At 31.3% G+C, this 22,317-nt stretch overlaps 1 protein-coding gene across 1 annotated transcript; it reads right to left on the bottom strand.

Moving 5' to 3' along the window:
• Positions 1-2,112: 2,112 nt before the first annotated feature.
• On the bottom strand, positions 2,113-21,326 carry LOC143084255 (uncharacterized). Its single transcript, XM_076260663.1, has 8 exons — positions 21,211-21,326; positions 20,651-20,882; positions 20,161-20,292; positions 6,854-6,954; positions 5,921-6,152; positions 5,192-5,323; positions 4,472-4,595; positions 2,113-2,192 (listed from the first exon to the last, which is right to left on the bottom strand). The coding sequence occupies exons 2-8, from the start codon at positions 20,874-20,876 to the stop codon at positions 2,150-2,152; spliced, it is 990 nt and encodes a 329-aa protein (XP_076116778.1). The 5' UTR covers positions 20,877-20,882; positions 21,211-21,326; the 3' UTR covers positions 2,113-2,149.
• Positions 21,327-22,317: the final 991 nt, after the last annotated feature.

The following is a 22,317-nucleotide window of genomic DNA, read 5'->3' as shown; positions in this document are numbered from 1 at the left end:
TCAATGATCAAAACTAGTGTTTGTCAAATTGCTATGTAACCAGTGTAATTTTTCTGATAAAATGGTTGGTTAAATTTTTATGCCCCACCTACGATAGTAGAGGGGCATTATGTTTTCTGGTCTGTGCTTCCGTTCGTCCGTCCGTTCGTCCGTTAGTCCGTTCGTCCGTTCGTCCGTTAGTCCGTTCGTCCGTCTGTGCGTTCGTTCGCTTCAGGTTAAAGTTTTAGGTCAAGGTAGTTTTTGAAGAAGTTAAAGTCCAATCAACTTGAAACTAAGTACACATGTTCCCCATGATATGATCTTTCTAATTTTAATGCCAAATTATAGTTTTGACCCCAATTTCATGATCCACTGAACATAGAAAATAATAGTGCGAAGTTCAGGTTAATGTTTTTGGTCAAGGTAGTTTTTGATGAAGTTAAAGTTACATCAACTTGAAACTTAGCACACATGTTCCCTATGATATGATCTTTCTAATTATAATTCCAAATTAAAGTTTTGACCCCAATTTCAGGGTCCACTGAACATAGAAAATGAGAGTGCGAGTGGGGCATCCGTGTACTATGGACACATTCTTGTTTTTAAATATTATATTTTTGTCAAAGGGTCAAAGTAAATGCTTTGTCAAAATTTTATGAAAATTAAACGAGCCAAATCAATTTTAGTGAAGGTGTTGGGTACCACATTAAACAACTCTATCTGAATGGATGGTTAGATTGAGATTCAATTGGCAGTTTGCAGTCCTATCATGTTTATACATGTACACACCACAAATAAGGCATTGTCTATTTTTAATCTTTATCTCGAATGTTTTCCAGTGATATTGTGACTCGATTGATTTTCTTTCCCTTTGGACAAAAACACTTTATATATTCGGTGATTGTGTAACCCTTTTCTGGATTTTCTGTCAACCAATAATAGCAAAAGTTAAAACATGCTGGTTTTTAACTTCGCCTTTCTAGAATGGTTATAAATGCTTTAAACAATAGCTTAGGAAGATATGTTAATGTTAACGAGCTCCCTGAATTTGGACTAGAACGTGATCGTTTTTACTACTTCTGCTATTTCTGTATTTTTTCTAAGTGTGGGTCAATGGAATAATTCGAGAGGTATACAGACATAGCAGTAACAACACATACTTGTAATTTGGATATTCATTGTATTGATTCGTTATTAGAATTATATAAAACTCAAATGATATACAGGAGTTTCCGGTACATTTAAACATCGCTCAGGGCTTAAACACTTGACTCCGAATTCTTTATGGCGATTGTATACGAGCACAGGAGAGATATACTAAATCATCGCATTATGTTTGTGTCAGTGATTAAATTAGTAGAGTGTGAGATTGCTGTTTTAATATAAGAACGTATTTGTTTGAAAACACTTGAAACTACACTTCAGTCATGGTGGGTTGGTGTTGTTCAGTCTTTAGCTGTGTTGTTTTTTACACATCTTGTGTGTGTGTTCGTCGTTTTGGGTTGGTTTTTTTTTCAGCTGTGGGGTTATCAGGTTGTATTTAAGTTTTGAATTTGAATAAAATTCACTTTGGTATGTTCCCCACCAACAACTAGGGGTGATCTCAGGTGTTCCGGGAGGGAAAACAGATCCTGCTCATATTATCCTCTTTTCTAACTGAAAATTACTACAAAGGAATCTCTGACGGAAGTATACATAATTTGAACAAAAGGTTCGGTGTTGACATGAATATCAATAATGTGGTCATTTTTATAAATTTCCTGTTTACAAAACTTTGAATTGTTCGAAAAACGAAGGATTTTCTTATCCCAGGCATAGATCACCTTTAAGTTAGCCGTATTTGGCACAACTTTTTGGAATTTCGGACCCTCAGTGTTCTTTGTACTTGTTTGGCTTTATCAAGAATTTGATATGAGCATCACTGTTGAGTCTTTTGTAGACAAAACGCGGGTGTGGCGTACTAAAGTATAATTCTGGTATTTATGATAACTAACTAAATCATATTTTGTCAAACATTTTCAATTACCTAGTTGAAGTAGGGTAAATGCCATTTTTGCCGTTCAATCTGAACTCTGATTTATATTTGGCAGGAGTATATGTTTATATTCAAGGAAAAACGAATGAACTCATGTGTGTCTTGAAATATATACTAAATTATTTTATTAATTCGTTATGTGCTCAATCGGCAAAGCAGGAAGACAAACTGGTGGTCCCTGAAATATAAACAATTGTACTTTTATAATCTTTGAAAGAGATTGAAGATTGATCTTTATATTTAGTTTGATCGTTGCATGCTTTCTGCTGGATATTTAAAATTCAATTGTATATAGTATTTATTCAATTTTCATTTTCTTTTCAAACAAATTGCAACATAACACAATATTTACTTTTAATGATATTTAATCGCTTTTTGCTTTCAACGTTGTCATAATATAACAAATTTTAAAACTTGTACGTGTTTTCCGAAATTTTCTTTTCTTTAATACTCTTTAAATGTGTTGCGTAAACCTCGTCGTGAATATGCGTTAATATTAGGGAAAAGACTGAAAACTAATTTAGTAAAGTAAAAACTGGTAAAGTTTCTTTTTTCACGATTATACGTAGAGGTTACAGAAACACTTGGCATTCAATGCATTTAACTTGTAGGTTATGTTTTATAACACAAAGATTATAGTGTGAAACAAATTGCTCACTATTTACTGGTATTTACTATAATTATTGTTCGGCTCGGTCCACTCCAACGAATTTCGTCTTAATTGCGGTGTGCCGCAGGGCTCCGTGCTTGGCCCAAAGCTATATACTATATTTTCGAAGCCGATCGGCGAAATATGTAGACGTCACAACATGTCTTATCAATGCTACGCCGATGATACGATATGATCTATTTAGTTTTCGAACCTCTTGATAACTGGAAAAACACATCGAATCGAATTGAGGACTGTTTGGCCGATACAAGTTCATGGATGTGTGTGAACATGCTTAAACTGAACGAGGACAAAACGGAACTGATGCTATTTGCTCCGAAAAACCGAGTGAAAGATTTGAAGGATTGCAATCTCACCTTTAAAGGAAACATCATTACAAGTTCTGAGTGTATTAAAAATCTGGGCGTTCATTTTGATAAGACTCTGTCAATGCACCAACAAGTCAGTTCAGTTTCGAGATCATGTTTTTATCAAATACGAAATATAGGCCGCATACGTCCGTACATCAACGAGGATGTATGTAAAACTCTGGTCAATTCGTTAATCATTTCTCGATTGGATTATGGCAACGCTTTACTCTATGGACTACCAGCTTACATGATTCAGAGACTACAAAGGGTTTAGAACACTGCTGCGCGAGTAGTTACAAGAAAAAAGAAATACGAACACATTACTTTGACACTTGAGTCTCTTCACTGGCTGCCTGTGCAATACAGGGTGCAATACAAAATATTATTATATGTATTCAAGTCCGTGAAACATGAAGCGCTATTATATCTTAGTGAACTTGTAAATTTATACAGGCCATCAAGATCATTAAGGTCTGAAAACAACTTAACACTCGTAACTCCTATTGTGCGAACCAAAACCTACGGCAATAGAAGATTTGATCAAGCAGCTGCCATCCTTTGGAATGCATTACCAAAAACAATTCAAAATGCAAAGTCGGTGCCTGTATTCAAAAAGAACTTAAAAACTCACTTTTTTTTTGACAAGCATTTTTAATCCCTTAAATTCGTTTCTGTGATACATTGTGCCATAGACGTTAGCCTGCTTTTGATTTATCGAACTTTTCTTTTAACTGGAGATATGTTTTATTGATAATATGTACATTGTATGTTTTTTTCGTTTTTTTTTAGTAGCACACATATTTTTCATTTCAGTAATTATATTTTTACATGGTAATATTTCTTTTTCATCTTTTGAATACGTTTTCAAATTTTTAACTTATATTTGATAATTTGTAATAGCAATCTTGTTTTAGACTTTTTTGGCTATTTATTTTACCAACTTTATTCAGTATAATGTTTTACTCGTTTTTTTTTTATTTTGATTCATTGATATATATATTCCTTTGAAGAAAAATAAATCCACATTATTAATCCTTTTATCTAGAAAAGTTTTAACACTCAAATATTTATTTTGTGGTTTCATGTTTTATATTTTTATCACTGTCTGTGTGTATATTTCGTTTAACATGTGATGTTAAGCGCTTTGAGTAATATTGTTTTAGATTTAGCGCTATAGAAAAATTGTAATAATAATAATAATAATAAATAATAATAAATAATTGTGATGCTCTTTTAGACATTTTCTATCCATCTTATTTTGTCGTGGTCATCAAAAGTTTGTCGACCAAATTGTTGTTAGGCTTTAAGCAGTGCTTTATTTTATTTCGTGTCATAAAAATTGTATAGACAAGTGACTTTTCATGTTTTAAAAAAAGTTATATACCACCAAAACATGTGGAACATCTTATTGAAGAACATGCTATTATCTTAACTTACTCTGCTACGTTATTATGATTACTGATTACCCCTTTCCATGTATAGCCATAAGGAACTTTCTGTTGTATTTGTCGATCAAACCCGTTCGTTAATGTCAAATGACAACTGTGGACAAAGACTTTTCCTGCAAAAGGAGTTTTATTACATGTAGATAAAGTAGGGGAAAATATTAATTATACAGATGTAATTGCTTAAAATTATATATATATAAAAAAAATATTAGAAATTTATACAGCTCACCTCTAAATATAACATTGCATAGTGTTTACCTAGACATGTTTGATGTATAAGCTCTCGATCATTAATGATTCATAGATCATGTTACCAAAAGCTAGAAAGGTAAACAAGAAGAAAAGAAATTGTATCAAATGCTTAATGAAAGGAATATGCTTTATAACTAACTAACTAATGTTGTACGATGGATATTAAATGTTTGGAAATCGAAAATGTATTACGACTGAGAAAGTCAACACCAGACGGTTCTACGTACACAATACAGAAAAAAACTGTCTGATGACAAGATGCAATCTGAGTTGGTCTAGAATATATTGTATTCCGAATAACGATTCCCTGCAAAAATAATCATGCATTTGTCTATAACAAAAAAGAAATGTCCTCATTAATTTTAAAATCAATTGTAATTGAATTAATGAGTATATGGTAAGATGTGCAGGCTGTTACGCTTCTCGTTTTATCCTCTTATATCAATGATTTATTTACCTCTTGATTTGCAGCAGTAGACGTTATGTCTTCTATCCTCTGCCTGGTTGTTATGATAACTGCGTATTCCAGATATGTATCTGTTGTCTGGACATATGAATGCAAACGTCTCATCCCAGCTATTGACCCATCCTGTCATGAAAACATAAGTGAAAACTACCGTTTAAATTTATAAAAGATAAAAGCGTAAATTCTGCTTTAAAAATCTTTGTGGTAATATCCGAGCCCTAAAAGCTTCAATTGAAATTTTCGCCTCTTCTTCAGATTACAATGCGATGTTTTCAGCAAACAGGGGCGAAAGATACCAGAGAAAAAGTAAAACTCATAGATCAAAATAAACTGACAACGAATTGGCTAATAAAGAAAAAGACAAGTAAAAGTATACAAGTCACAACATAGAAAACAAAAGACTAAGCAACACGAACTCCGCCATAAACTGGGCGTGATCTCAGGTGTTCAGAAAGGGTAAGCAGATCATGTTGTATTCTTGATCTCTAGTTCGATGGGATAGATGTGTTCAACATAGTCACGATTTTTTTAGTATTTAATGAGAGAGCATCATCTATATAGCGGAAAGCGAAGTTAAAGGATATTGCTAACTTCTTATCTTTCTTTCCCAGTAAAGTCGTTAAATAATTTAGAAAAAAACACAATTCATTCATTATGACAATTAAGATATATTTTTTTTTATTTAAAGTATGTACTATGTATGACCAATGTAAAGCTTACCACTCCAACTGCATCCATTTGAGCCGTATGGATTCCTCCTGCATTTAAAGTCCCACACTCTGTCCTCAGCTACATTATTATGTACACTTCTTATGTATGATATCATTTTATTCGCTGGGCAAACAAAGTTAAGAGGCAAATCGTAACCATTCTTCCAACATAGTCCATATTGAACAATGCAAATAACGATACAGAAAATAAAACCTACATTACTTGGCGTCATATTTTTTCTCTGAAAAACGAAACAAAGCCATGTTAATTAAATACAACCAAAATGTTTCTCTTTTGAATCTGATTCAATTCGATTAATGTTTTAAGTTTAATTCAAGCTTCATAACAATTAAGTCACACTCTTTATGCATTAATATCAACCCCTTCTGGTACAGCTTTATTGTAGCCATTAACGTACTTTTCTTTCGTAATATATTAACTCGCGATCAATTTGTGTTTGTGATATTACACCTTTTCAAAATATGATATTTTATATGATATAAGTTCTTTGTTATCGTTATTGAAGTGATTAAACCTTATTGGTTTTCCCGTTTGAATGGTTTTACACTAGTAATTTTGGGGCCCTTTATAGCTTGTTGTTCGGTGTGAGCCAATGCTCTTAGTTGAAGGTCGTACATTAACCTATAATGATTTACTTTTTTTAAATTGTTATTTGGATGGAGAGTTGTCTCACTGGCACTCACACCACATCGTCCTATATCTACTTATTACGTTGATGTGTAGTCGAAATAATTCCCGGAACAAATCCAAATTGCTTGACATTATTTCAAAAAATTAAGATCAATTAAGAAATTCAATGTACATAAATCAGTATTTATCGTTCTTTAAATTATTAAAAAAAAAGAAGATGCGGTACAATTGCTAATGTGACAACTCTTAACCAGAGACTAAATTTCACAGAAATTAACGTTTATAAGTCACCGTTAGGCCTTCAACAATAAGCAACGCCACAACCGCATAGTCAGCTATAAAAGTCCCCGAAATGACAATGTTAAAACAATTCAGACGAGAAAACAAAAGACCTATTTCGTTTTGTAATATTGATCAAAAAGTAAAATTATCTTCATCATGTTCATGTAATGTATTATTTTTTTTGGAATTTGCAAGCTATTAAATTACTAGTTTGTTGGGTTTTTTTGTTGTTTTTTTTAAGCGTTTTACGAATAATAATAGAGTATGCATTTATACGTGATGATATGTCGAACAATGATTTCCCAATTGCACCCACTCTTGGAAGAAGTTTGTTAAAAGATTAAGAATACCCGGTTAAGAAACTTTGATATTTGACGATGCGTCAAACCATGCCTTAATATAAAATTTCATGTTTTAACTTACTGTCAATATGCTAGATAATACTTCCGTAATACAATAATCGAAATACAAAGTAAGTGTGTTTTAATGTTATGCGTAGGACAAGCAAACACATAGCTTCTCATTTAGTATTAAAAAAAATCCATATACGTGTAAAATATGTAGATCGTGCAGTATTGAACTCCGATGTTTTCCTGGAAGACCATACAAATCAAAGTATTCTAAAACTACTTCTATACATATCACACGGACGTTAAGCATTAACAAAACAATGATAATGATGATTAAATTATGTAGCAAACATACCAGCTCATTGGTTTACTGCCAGCAGTAAAAAAAATATGCTTATACATACTTGTTCCTTCAAATTGCAAGCGGAAATTAAACAATATAAGATTATAATTTCTCCATTAAAATAATTTCTTACAAAAACTATAACGATTCATTATGCGTGGTTTTGCTTCTATACGACAAAAGGGACTGTTTAACAAGATGGAGCTAGTCGATTTAATTTGTTTTCTTTTTCTAAGAACTTGCAAATGCAATGATTTCTTTTATTAGTTTCATACAGTGCTGATTAGTCGAAATACTTTACATTTAGTACATTCTTAAATGTTTACCGGGTTTATAATAACATGAGCAACACGACAAGTGCCACATGGGGATCAGAATCTGCTTACCCCTCCGGAACACATGAGATCATCTCTAGTTTTTGGTGGGGTTCGTGTTGCGTAGTCTTTATGTTTTTGTTGTGTCTTAACTATTATTTGTCTGTTTGTCTTTTCCTTTTTTAACCATGGCATTGTCAGTTCATTTTCGATCTAAGAGTTTAAATGTCCCTACAGTATCTTTCGCTCCTATTATATCCCAAAATATTTTTATTTTTAGTAACGCATGAATACACACTGTATGAACTTTCTGATACAAGACAAACATATTTGCCTGTTTTAATTTTGATAAGGTATTACGTATCATTATAATATGATATTTGCGAGTCTTTAAGTATATGAAGTATAGGCACAAAAAGTTTTAAATGAATAGTTAAATCCTTTTTCTAAATATTTTGATAGAACAAAAATGCTTTAAAACCAATATAACGGTATTTAAATGATAAATAAATTTCAAACAAGTCATATGGTTAACCGTTTATATTTCGTGTTTATAACATTATAACAATGATCTTATTCCACAAAATAGATATTTCACAATATCAAGACGAAATTAACAACATTGATAAAGTTAACGTTTCTGTTCTTTCGTCTATTGGTTTATTTTTGTATAGCATTTTTATTCGAGCTTTTAACACTATGAACCTCTTCGATTAAAGATATCCGTCGTAAAGACAAATTTGAATGAAAATCTAAATTTCCTTTTTTTTTAAATTGTATTTCAAAATGAATGGTCCATACTCGAAACGAGAATTACTTCTTAAGTAATATAGCAATGGCTTTAATATTAATCTGATGCCTTACAATTATTATAACATGTATAAGGGAGAAATTCACTGTGAACAATCATACTAGTCGTGTATTTAGAATAAACTACAATCACTGACATTGTACTTAAGATAAAACATACCACCTGACTACCTATTAGATATACAATATATCCACATGTGCAATGATAATCCAAGAAGTGTGAAGGAGGTAAAAATATCAAAGTATTGGAATTGTTTATTGAAAGGAATTCTAAATATATGATAATTGACGTGATCATTATTCAGTTATATGGAAACAAGTATCTGTCTTTATTTGAAGTCTTTCACATTAGAAAAAATAAGAAATCGAAGGACAAATTAGAAATGTTTGAAACTTATATAACTTTCTAGTTGTACACGACTGTCTGGGTTGATGGAGAGTTGAGCGCTCACAATCACATTGAACCTAGACACAATATTGTTGGACTTTGTTTTAGTCAGGAGTTTGCAATCGTTGTATTGTTATAAATACTTTTCTCGTTTGAATTGTTTCATATTTGTCATGTCTGGACTTTTTACAGCTGACTAGTACATGGATTATATTTTTCCTAATGTTAAATGCCATATGGTGACCTAAACTTATGTTTATCCTCGAATTCGACACTTTCGTGAATAGTTTTCTCGTTGACAATCATACCACATCTTCATACTTATATACTAGATCCAAAAGTTGTGCTGATTATTTGGTAAGATGATACGTAATGAAATGTGACGAATCCGCTTAGATAAAAAATCTTGCATATATCAGCCATAAAATCTTCACAAGATTCACACTGATCTTTGCAAAGTATGTAACGCCGGCTATTTAACTATACTAAAACATTTATTTTTATCTATGTTGTGTCATGTGTGCTGTTGTTTGTTTGTCTTTTTCATTTTTAGTCATGACGTTGTCAGTTTGTTTTAGATTTATCAGTTTGACTGTCCCTTTGGTATCTTTCGTTCCTCTTTTATTTTGATATAGTAAGAATTCAATTTATGAATTAAGTAACACACATTTTTTGGATTAGTCTCCAACAATAGGAAACAAGTGTTTTATAACTTTTGCAAAATAAAGCTGAATTTGATTATATATACTCTTACAGTTTTGTTTTGGTTTTTTTTTGGGGTTTTTTTCAGTTCATTTAAGCTAGAATATAGTAGGTAAGAGTTAATATGTGGTTGCATATTCTAATACTTATACTAGAAAAGACAAATAGAAAAAACACCTTGCTAAATTCTTAAGTTTTATTTTCATATATATTGTTGATGTCCTTTACGTACTGACATCTCATATATACCAGTGAACTTGAAACTGTCCTGTTCCAATTAAGTCAGGGAAATGGCAGTTGTTATCCAATAGTTCGTTTCTATGTTAGTTGGCGTTTGTTTTTGTTGCATTTCAATTTTTCACTAATAGTGTTTGCTTCAGTTTTAGTTTGATACCAGGATTTGTTTTAATTATTTGTGACTTTTGAGCACCAGTATGCTATAGTTACCCTTGAGGGAAATACAACCAGATTGTGCTGTATGAAGCCTTAAAGAAATTGAAAACCGTTATTGTTATTTTATAACACTGGCAAAGGTTTGGATTATCGCTCTTACTGCATCTATTTGAAACAAATCTGTTCTTTGCTTTTACAGTTCCATTAAGGTCCTCAAATATAATTCAACGAGACAAACTAGGATACAGAACATCCAGAAATACAACCAGTATTATTAGGAATCATCTGGTTTATCTGAAAAAAAATGTACCTACAATTTGAGTTTCCAAAAATTGTAGGACATCTATTAAAGATGTCTCATTAAATTCTGCGTACATTAGTTTGTCCTTACCTAACATTCGTGGTATTCTTATATGATCAGATAGGATGTTTCATTCTGAAGTCAATGATGTTAAAATATTATCAAACCTTACTGGCAAATGAGTGAGGTACAAAAGGTATGCAGATATTTTAAAGTCAATACTTTATAAGGTAAATTCCTCAAAACAATAAGATGGGAAATTAAATACATTTAAGAAATGCAAAACAACAGTATGTTAGAATAATTTGTTAAAGTGTCACAAAAATAACTGTATTGGTTGTTTATACCTGGAAAAAAGGTCAAAGGTGTAAACGAGAATAGAACTGTATACAATTTGTACATTTGCAGCGCTTTTCTTTAATAACCGTCATCAGTAACTAACGTTTAAACCAAAACTATGGTTGTATTTATATTGTAAAGTGTTCCTTATCTAAGAAAATTTGCTATTTCAATAACAACTATTGTTTAAAATAAAATCATGGAATCACCGTCCAGATGTTCCCTGCTCAAACTTTCAATATTTCTTTGGCATTGAATATAATGTGTTGTCAATACATGTAGCTGTATGTTACTCAATTTATACTTCTGTCCAAATATTTTCAATGTCTTCTTTATTCTAACTTATTCACCCCGACCCCGACAGAATTTGCTATATATACTGAAAAGTAACATTGCTTACCAAAAATAATGTGGGTGAACAACTTTATAATTAGTATCATTTGTGACAGTGTGTTGTAGTTTATAACCTCTATGGATCTCTATTATCTGTTTCCGACCTTAAAAAACATTTCAAATCAAATATTAATACAATGTTACCTCATAATGCAAGGTACACGTTAAATCTTTGATTGGTGTATAACGTCTATATATAAAAATGTGGAAGCGTTTCAACTTGTGTTGATAACATATATATTGAAGATATTTACTATTTTCTACTTTATCATGCCACTGCAGTTGACCTTATGAGACTTATTTGCGTACATAAGTAGATTGATGATCAATAAAGTCCAGCGGCAAATAATACATGCATTTTCAAAAAATGAAAACATGTTAAAGAAATATGATTATAAAAGAAAAAAATAAACACAGGTTACGGGTATCCATTCATGGCACAAAACCAGTACATGCCCAGCAAAAAACTCACAAAAATCAAAGACATTGTGTTTTTATTACAGTTCCAATCTTAAAGCCACAGTGCGGCCATCAACACTGCTTTTAAAACAAGACAGACACGACGAGTTCTTTTCCTTTTTTTACGTGCTAGTCGTTTGTACAGGATTTGCTCAATTCCTTTCCAAAATACTAATATTGACGTGTCTTTTTTGTTATCCCATAATTCTTTTCCCACGAATGTGACATCCCAGATTCAGACTTATTTTCATACATTTACTCATATAAGCAACCGGTGGGTGCCACACTTGAATAAGGATCTACTTACTTTTCTAGTGCACCTGATATCATGCCAAGTTTTCGTTGCGCAAAATCTGTATAAACGACCACACTAAATATACTACATTAAAAATCTATTATGTTCATGTTGCTCAGTTTATAGTTTTCTGTTTTTGCTTTGATTCCGTTTGATGTCTCACATACGTCAATTTTGAAAGATTTACAAAAGACTTACATAGTCTGTGCATATAATTCATACCAAGTACAATGTAGATCGGAGATGCAACCTGCAAAAACATGCGCTTACTACTTCATACGATTCTCTTCCGGATGGGACTGACAAATGTGTCACTTCCAAAGGGGAAACTTCCGCATCAAAACTCATGAGTTTTGGTGTGTAATATTAAGTCATCCAAGAACTGTCTGTATATCCTTGACGGAGGGTAGGTTTATAGAACTGAAACTATAATAATGGTAACATGGCATGAATATGTTTCTAAAAATTTGCATTAAATATATATATATATAGAAAACTTCTCATAATTTATTTTGTAGGTCGATTAGTGAAAAAAAGAATAAATGCATATTTTAATCTTACAAAATGGTTCCTTACATCATGAAGACATTCACTAGCAAGTGCATTTATTGTTGTGCTACTATAATTATCGTTACAGCTGACATGTGCTCATCTTTATCTCTCCCACTTTGGATTGTACAATTAAGAAACCTTGCAACAACTCTTTGAGTGGTCTGTATAGGTGGCCCGTTGCAAGGCTAAATTTCTGCCAAGATCCCTTATACCCTCATCCTGTGGCAGTCCAAAATTTCACGACCTTCATACGGTTAACCGTTATTACAGGGCATACATATTGTATTTTGTGTTAATATGTTGTCATCCTGAATATGTATGAAATATTTGCCACTGGACATTAAGCAAACAAATATCAATCAATCAATAACTATGCAACAAAGTATACAGTAGCGAAGAGTCAGTGGAATCAGAGTTGCGTAACTCCATTTCAAACTGACACAATATAACTAATACATTGTTTACAATTGATACATACAGCTACCATGACTTGTCTAAATCCTTTAATGCCAATCCTCACACCAGCTTCTGCTAGCATACACGTTTGGGGAACGCCTGTTGTATACCGTGTTATGATTTCTTGGAAAGTCTGTCTGTTCTATTGAATTGCCTTCTAGGATCTTAAAAAATAACAAAAGATTAAAAAATCATTCTTAATATAGTATGATGGATCTGTTGTACCCATAACATAGTAGGCTTTGACTGTGACAATTTATGGACGCAATAGTTATTATTTGTTTTACCACAAGGGTATACAAATGTCACAGATGTGACCTTGGATAAGTTCCGGTTATCGTAGCCAAAATAAACCTTCATCTTTTAAAAATTGTTACATCATCGGAATTTCACTTGCTATGCGTAACATGACGGATATCGCGATCAGAACAGACACGCAAAACTGTACTAAAGCATTTGACTTCATATCTTGTTTTTCGGCGATGTGTTCTTTTAATCTTTAATTTGTTGTGTTGTATTTTGAGAATTATTCCTTGTCTTTTAGTACTTTTCGTTGGGCGCCAACCATAAACATATAGCTCACTGTAAAGTGTAAGCTATAACTTAAAGGTTCTGGGATAACAAAAAGTAATATAATTTAAAAGACTTAACAAACAAAAAACGAAACACATGAATGGCAGCAGGCGCCAACCTATATTATATTTTACTTCACTTTAATCATTTGATTTAATAATAAACAAAACATTCATTTGAATGATAAAAGAAGTTGTTGTAGTTTATTTGTATCAAATGTCGTGAAGCTCATATTTCTGCGTTAACCAACAAATTTATTCATGCGCCTGGCCAATTTTTTGACAAAAATTCACAAATAACGTATGGTAAATGTTACGAGTGTGGCAAAATATATTCCTTATCTCTATTTTAAAGAATTCTAAGGATAGGATTAAACGCCTTTCGAAAGAAAACTATTGGTGTATAAACTGTACCTAGTCACTTACAAACATGTCATATTTGTTTTTGAGAGAATTGGTCGAGTTGATACACCAATAAATTCCTTTCAAAAGGCTTTTAATCCTATAATGATCATACGTTATGAAATAAATATTCAAAGGAAATATCAAACAAAACAATAAACATGTGATGGTTTAAATTTTTTTGGAAGAGATATTTATGTTAAACGGTAGATAATCCACAGTAAAATCTTACTTATTTTTCATCGTCCATTTTAATTGCACTGTCCGCCCAATACATCAAATAATATGTTATTCTTATGCATTTGATTGAAACGATGATTTTAATTTGATATTGACAAATAATTTGAAGGGATAAATTCCACGTTCTACCAGGCCGTAACTAAGAAAACCACCATTCCGAATTCGGATTATTTGTTTTGGTGTGCAGTTTCTCAAAAAATAAATATGAAAGTCACATTTTGAGCCTCAACATGTTCTTTTGTCAACGTTGAAACAATTATGAAGCGTACGAAAGGTATATATACGTCTAGAGTGTTATGTTTGACAAAAAAAGAATACATATGATGTCACATGGTTTATTTGCTAAAGATAATACAACAGTTTCGCGGACTTTTTCATTTACGTCATTTTACGCCAAATTATTTATTAAAAAACATTTATTTCAATATGCTGCATTAGAATAGAGAAAACTATGTTGCTTAAAAAACGATAAAATTTTCTCCTAATTAAGTTGCATGCAACGCGTCGCTCCGTCCAGTCAATTTGCGAAGACAAAATCTACGTTTTACGCAGGCCAAGCTTAAAATACAATACAGTTATCTCCTATGTATAATTTGCTTATACGTTATGTCCCTTTTCAGAAAAAAAACAACTTTCGAAAAACTAAACAGAACCTCTACGATCTCTCGTCATTACACACATACAAAAAGTCAACAACTGAAAAGGTTGCTATGACTTGTGACATGTTTATGTTTCTTATCTGAATATGCATGAATTATTTGCAGCACAATTCAACAACTCGCAAACAGTAATTCAATATATACAAATGCATAGACGAATACAATAAACGTATTGAATAAAACAAGAAGCTACAAAATTCAATAGAAAGCACACCAACATGACAAATAAACAAAAAAACATTTAGGAATTAACAATACCATAGTATTTACATGGTCGTATTTTCACAACGTCTACAATGGTCTATCTTCTACTTATTTTTATACCATATTTACCAAAATGTTATCTGTTGTATTTGCAACTCTCCTTTCCTTTATTTTGATTTGTTTTGTAAAGTATGCTTATAATGTCCTTCGGACATGTTCGATGCAGTATTGAATAAATGCTTAATATGTTAACACTGTATAAAAACGGTCTTCAATAACATTGGATGCATCACTTTAATTTTGTGAATATGGAATTATTGAACTTTATGATACATCTGTAATGCATTTTATTTGTCCGTAATAATGTACACTATCTTTCCAATATTTGTCAACATAGATTCAAGGTCTTTTATTTTGGTTAATCAATCTTGAAAAAGATACATTTTTAATCAGTTCAAAAATAAGGATCAACAAAAAAAACTAGAACCCCGAATGGCGGAGTCAATAAACCTTCCAAATGAAAAGCTTGACTATATCTTACAAAACTAAATATGTTTTTTTCTTGAATTCATAAACCATTTTCATTTGAGGGTTAACAGAAGATCGTCCAAAAGTCTGTGGGGACCGAATTAAGAGGAACATTAAAAAACTAGATCACAAAACAAGAACGGAAGACAACAAATAATAAATTTCTGTCTATCGCATATACCCCCCACAAAATTGATACATCTGTTTTTTCAACATTGCTTATCAATCTAGATGATTATATATAATGTTCGAAATATTTACATCAATCAATTCTTTCGTATTGATGAAACACATAACTAACCAAACGTCTCAGCATGGCATCTGTGCAGAGGTTAAAAGGTTACATAATTATGACATACCGCTGCATCTGTTATAAATGAATGGAAACATTTACAAAATTAGTTCGACCATGAAATGAATATTATAGATGACCTATTGTAATATTTTCGTGCTTTAATATTTAAGGCGTATCCTAGGATAAAGTTTTAGTATTATGGAATATACTAAATATATCCTAAATACGGACCAATACAAACAATATAACCAAAATTACTTCACTAGAAAATATAAGATCAAAGGTGATTCATTGTGGTATGGTCGTGTTTAAATGTAATGTTCAATATTTGGTCACAGTTAAAGTCTGAATGAATTTATTTGACATGATTTTCTGAGTTTTAACGCCACTTTTTAGCATCGCTATGGTTTATTTCGTGGCAGCCAATGTTTATTGGGTAAGGTAAGGAGAGTGCCCGGAGAAAAACCATCAACATTCGATAGGAAAACTGACACTTCTAGTAAATAAAGATTGAAGTTAAGTGCACAAGCACGAGCGGGGTACGAACTCACAACCTCAAAGTTGACTAGACAGTAACTACACAGACCACTCGGTTACTAAGACCCATTTAATGAAATGGAATGTACAGTATATAAGATATGGACTCATCATAAAATGCCACTCACCCGTAAAATGAAGGCCAAGTGCATAAAAATTTAAAAAAAAAATACCTTTCAGAATAGAAAGAATGAAGTGGGACATGGAGGGAAAAGTCTTTTCCCTTAAACTAAATATCTTTCCCTGCCCTCTTTTTTTTCCTCCTATGAAAACAACATTGTAAATGCAGTTCCGTTTATGTTTCAAAAAACAAATGGTATTTAAATTTTTTGATATATTTAAAGTGATCCCGAACATGGTTCTCTCGCTTGACAAGACACGTGTTTCGTCTGGTTCAATTTACTAAATGTTTTTGTTTTGTAACTTAAAATTCACTTTTGATTTTGATAATTCACAGTAAAATTGATCAAAATCGTACTTAATTTTACATCCTCCCTCCCTCTTTACAATATTTATCCACGATCCACTCCAGTAGTTAGGTTTCGGCTAATAAAAGTTCTAATAACCAACACTCAAATCTGAAATACAGTTGATGGAAATAATCAGTAACCCGAAATGCGCTTCTTTTCATTTTCCAGTTATCACAATTATACATATTTTTTCAGCCAAAGTACCATGTGAGCTATTTTCATTGCGCTCGTTAATGTCGTTATTCGTACCACCTTGTCATGTAGAACTTTGTTATGGTAATTGTTGTATTCTTGTCTTTCGTTTGTCATAATGTGCTTCGTCTATATAAAATTGAGAATAGAAATGCGGAATGATTCGAAGAGATCACAACCTGACCATAGAGCAAGCTGACGGCCACCAATGGGTCTTCAATGCAGCGAGAAACTTCCGCGCCCGGAAGAGTCATTCAGCTGGACCCTAAACAAATATGTATACTAGTTCAGTGATGCCTTTTTGTTTATCTTTTTTTATGTATTTTCTTGTTTTCTTATAGTGATTATGTATAGCACATTGATGACTGCTGTATAATTATTTTTTGACATTTTTACCTATCATGTTTTTTTCTTTTGTTCAAACATTGTTGTCAGTATTATGAAATGTTATGCGACTTTCAAACACGTGAAAGGTTAAGCTACACCTAAATCCAGGGATAGTCCACCATTTTCTACATTAAAAAATGATTGTTCCAAGTCAGGAATATTACAGTAATTGTTATCCATTCGTTTGATGTGTTACTCCTTTTTATTTTGTCATTTGCCTAGGGACTTTTCGTTTACAATTTTTATCGAATTTCGGTATTTTTGTCATTTTTTTTTTCAAAACCATATCCACAGGATGTGAAAACTTTAAAATTTAAACATGAACTTCATCACTGTTTTAAAAACATTATGAAACATTTTCAGACCGACCTTCAAATATCTGACATCCAATTCAATTTTCCTAACAACAGACAAGAGTAGAACATGCACACACTTATGTGTTATATTACACCTATGTGGAACACGATATCGAACATTGGTTTACAGTCTCATTCTTTCTGGAACTCTCTTAAAGATTATTGTCCGAAACAGCAACGTGATATTTTAAACAAATAAGTGATTGCATGACTAAAATTACCAGACGCTTAAAACTTTGTTCTTTTTTATTGAATTTGAAATACAACAATGAACCATTAAGACGGTCATATTTCACAAACCTAATTTTGATATAACTAACTAATCCTTGAATTGAATTTCGCACACAGTTCATCTTGAATTTAATCTCCGTTTGTATAAATTTAAAACTCTAATTATTACTAAAATTCGCAATGTCTACTGGTCAAAAATCTCTAGTTTGCTCTTGATCACATACTTTTTTGTTATTACAGTCTGAAGTATCGCTATTAGCAATGTATCGATATCAGGTTGAGAAGAATATTTAAAATGAATGGAATAAGAGGAATTTCAGTATATTATTATAAAAAAAGTAAAATGCCCGATTTCAGAAATAATTGTCAATATTGGAAAAATTCGATATATTCAATTTGTAATGTTTATAGTGTATGAAATGATGAACAAACCTTCCTCTTCGGTTATTTGACATAACATCTTAAAAACATCGTTTAACAAATGTCCTGTACCAAGTCAGGAAAATTTGCCATACTTATATTATAGTTCGTTTCTGTGTGTGTTACATTTTAATAATGTGTTTCTGTTGTGTCGTTGTTCTCCTCTTATATTTGATGCGTTTCCATCAGTTGCCTTTATTTAACAAACATATAACCTACACTTTATATTTCAAATATAAAAAAACACTATGAAACCTACAAATGTTTTAAAGGAGATGCATGTATTGTGCTTTGACGAATTCTGTTGGGACAAGATAAGCCTTGAAATTAATAAAAGAAACAAAACATTGAGCATCTTTTTTATAATTTATTAATTGCCCAAATTGCAAAACTCGAAGACAAACTGGCGGTCCCTGAAAATAAACCATATTTTAAACTAAAATATTGAATCAATTAATTGATAGTAAACCAATTCCAAAACCAATTCTGAAACGGTCATTATAATCTTAGCATCGAAATAAATGATTCAACCATGTGCAGTCTTTAAGGCAATCATTTTGATGAGTTATATCTTGCAGTAGATTCAATACTTTAAGACAATTCCCTCACGGTCATTTCATAAATTCAGTAGCTTTTCAGATAATTATACAGCATATTCTGGACATAGACTGAACAGATCTTTATGAATATAATCAAAGTTAATAAACATTCCTAGATTTACCGTAGAAGAAAAATCTGAAAATTTACCAAAAACCGTTAAATATTTAATCGTGTTAAATGTTAGTTATATGCAGTTTAGATCACAATTGACGTTTTAGAACTATTGTATAAGAGGTAATCGAAATTAGTAAATGTACAAATTAAAACGCATTTAATATATTTCTATTCATTTACTATACGCTTGGATTTTAGCATTTTGTCTTTGCAGAGTGTAAACAAAACCTATTACATAAATATATAATCCTTATGCATGAAATAAAAAATATATCTTTGTAATCTTAGTTTTTCGTCGAATTCCACCGCTCTAAATGCGTTTAAGTGTTAAAATCAATTAGTGAAATTCAATATGAATATTCATAACGTCAATAAAATTCTCCGTCAATTAAATCATTCTATTATTTTATTCTGATTGTTTTTTCAAGTAAAATAGTTGTCATCTTTGCCCAAAATATTGTATATTGAATTCGTCCAAATTTTTGTTCGTTTGAATGATAGGTTATTTTTAAACACATTGACCATAAAGTATGTACATGATTTTGTGATGATTTAATAACTTTCTTAATATTTTCATTCGGTTCACAGAACTACTTTACTTGCTATAACGTAAACATAATCAAAGATGAAGGCTACTGTGTACTGATGTATCAGGTTATAATTGACAGAAACATTTTACATATTTTCGTAAGCGTAACACGTGTTTATCATTCATTTGGTACGATGGACATCAGTTGTGCGTAGAACCAAATGTCTTTTCTTTTAAGAACATAATAATGAACGTTTTCAGAATCATCGAATCCGTCCGTTCAAAATTCATCAAGGTATATTCAGAAAAACCAATGAAGAAGCATTCGTGACAAAAGAAGGACGAAAGATACCAGAGTGACAGTCAAACTCATAAATCGAAAATAAACTGACAACGCCATAGCAATTATCGTATAAACATTAAATAAAACACCATTTCACTTCACTACCTTTATGAAAACAAAATTACTTTGTAGAAAAGTTTACCTTTTGGTTGGCAGCAGTAAAACTTGAATCGTCTGTCTTCTGCCCAGTTTTCGTGGATACTATGTACACCAGCTATGTATCCGTTGCCAGGACATTGGAAGGCAAACGTCTGATCCATTGAATTGACATACCCTGTCATGACGATAAATACAAAGTTCTTGTTATAACATTTATGTGAATTTTTACTTAAAATGTCAGATTCTTGAAAGTCTCACTTGAATTTTTCAACTTCTTTTCAAAACGCAAACTCCATATGAAAATTCCATAATCTTCTTTTTATGAATACTATACAGTTTTAGAAAAGTATTGTATGTACAGTTCGACAAGACTGAAACTTTAAAAATAACAATACGGCAATAAACTTCTCCCTACGTATTCTATCATTAATACATTCCACGTGAAAAAAAGCTTTGGTTTTGAGCGTAATGATTAAAATCAATCTAGGTAAGAGTGGTTTTTCTTAAATGAGATTTTGTTTTGCATAAATTACCGCTCCAACTACATATATTTGAAGCAAATTTGTTCCATATGCAATTAAAGTCCCATCGTCGATCTTCAGCCCAATTTTCATGAATGCTACGTATGGTTGATATCACTTTATTGACCGGACAAGTGAAGTCAAGAGGCTTGTCAAAGCCGTTCTTCCAACTTTCTCCAACTTTAGCAAGGTAAAACACGATAAAGAAGACATATCCAACATTATACGGTAACATCATGTTCACCTAAAATAATTATAATTTACAAATATATATATGCTCACTATTAGTTCAAATCGAATAATTAAATCTAACGGAAAATACGATATTTTTTTTAAACTTTAACTTATACAAATGTTATATTGAGTTCGCAATTAAATAATCCTTTAAAATTGAATCTATATTTAGCAACACAAATTTGGGTCAAGTAAATTAAATGATATCTTTGTAAATGATATGTTAAGACTTTTTCCCTATTACATTTACACTAGATAAATACACATTGATAACCTTAAATAAGTAAGTTATTAAGATAAATAGATAATTCCGTAATAAACTCAGTTAATAAACTTACTTAAATATGAACTGATATCTGTCAAAATTGCAATATTGTGTTACAATGTTGTTTGCAATACAAACTAACAAATAAGTTCCAATTTTATTTATATTGCATATCAACATGTAACATATGGACATCGATAAGTTTTGTGTTACCTTATGTCCTTGAAGACTAAGCATTTTATAATTGTCAGCAATAATATTTACTAATTAAATAAGCTTTTTTCAACGAATTTCAAACGGAAGTCGAACGAAAAATATGTTTGTGTTCTAAATTATGTGTCACGCAATTTTTCTTATTGGATTGGCGATTAGATTGGTAAATTGCAAAGAAATAATCGTTAACAAAAAAAAAAAAAAAATCGATTAACATTGTATTCTCTGTTAAAAAATTGACAAATCGAGGGATTTGATGGTGTTTCTGCCTAAAATATGTCCATTCAATTATCTTGAACTAATACTTATTGATACAATATATTAACGACAAAAACTGTATAGCTCAATACTGATGATAATGAGAGATAGGATATGTCCTTAAGGTGGCACGGTAGTATATGCATTCCGGAATTTAGGTTGCTCTTTTGGTGTACCCTACTAAAGTCAATGTATATGAACAGTGTGGTTAGACAAAACAAACAGTATCAACTGAAATACTTTCCCAAACTGAGGGATAAATCAAGTGTAGAAAAATATTAAATAATTTTGCAAACAGGTGAAAATTAATTTTTGAGAAGTTTTTATTTTTTTTATTTCTATGATGAATGATCAAAGTCCTAAAATCACTAGTTGCTTTAGGTTTTTTAAGAAAGCAAAAAAAAGTAAAACGGTCATCATACATATTCAAATTCAAATTCATTTCTGAATATTATAATGAAAGTACTACAGTTAACTGTGTTTTAGAATTTTTGAAGTATTAAAAAGTGGTGAAAATTCTAAAAGAACCTTATCATTATTTGAGCCAGGAATACTACCATGACACCTACAGCTCATGATTTCAACAGGACATATACCGTACAAAGTTAATTATAAGATAAATATCGGTATGTGGATCAAGGCAATTACATGATTTAGATCATTTCTGCGAGAAATTGGATAACTTCACAAAACTGGATATAATTCCGAT

This window comes from Mytilus galloprovincialis, chromosome 7 (genome assembly GCF_965363235.1).
Source record: "Mytilus galloprovincialis chromosome 7, xbMytGall1.hap1.1, whole genome shotgun sequence".
Taxonomy (NCBI): Eukaryota; Metazoa; Mollusca; class Bivalvia; order Mytilida; family Mytilidae; genus Mytilus; species Mytilus galloprovincialis.
This window is presented reverse-complemented; position numbering and strand designations above follow the sequence as displayed.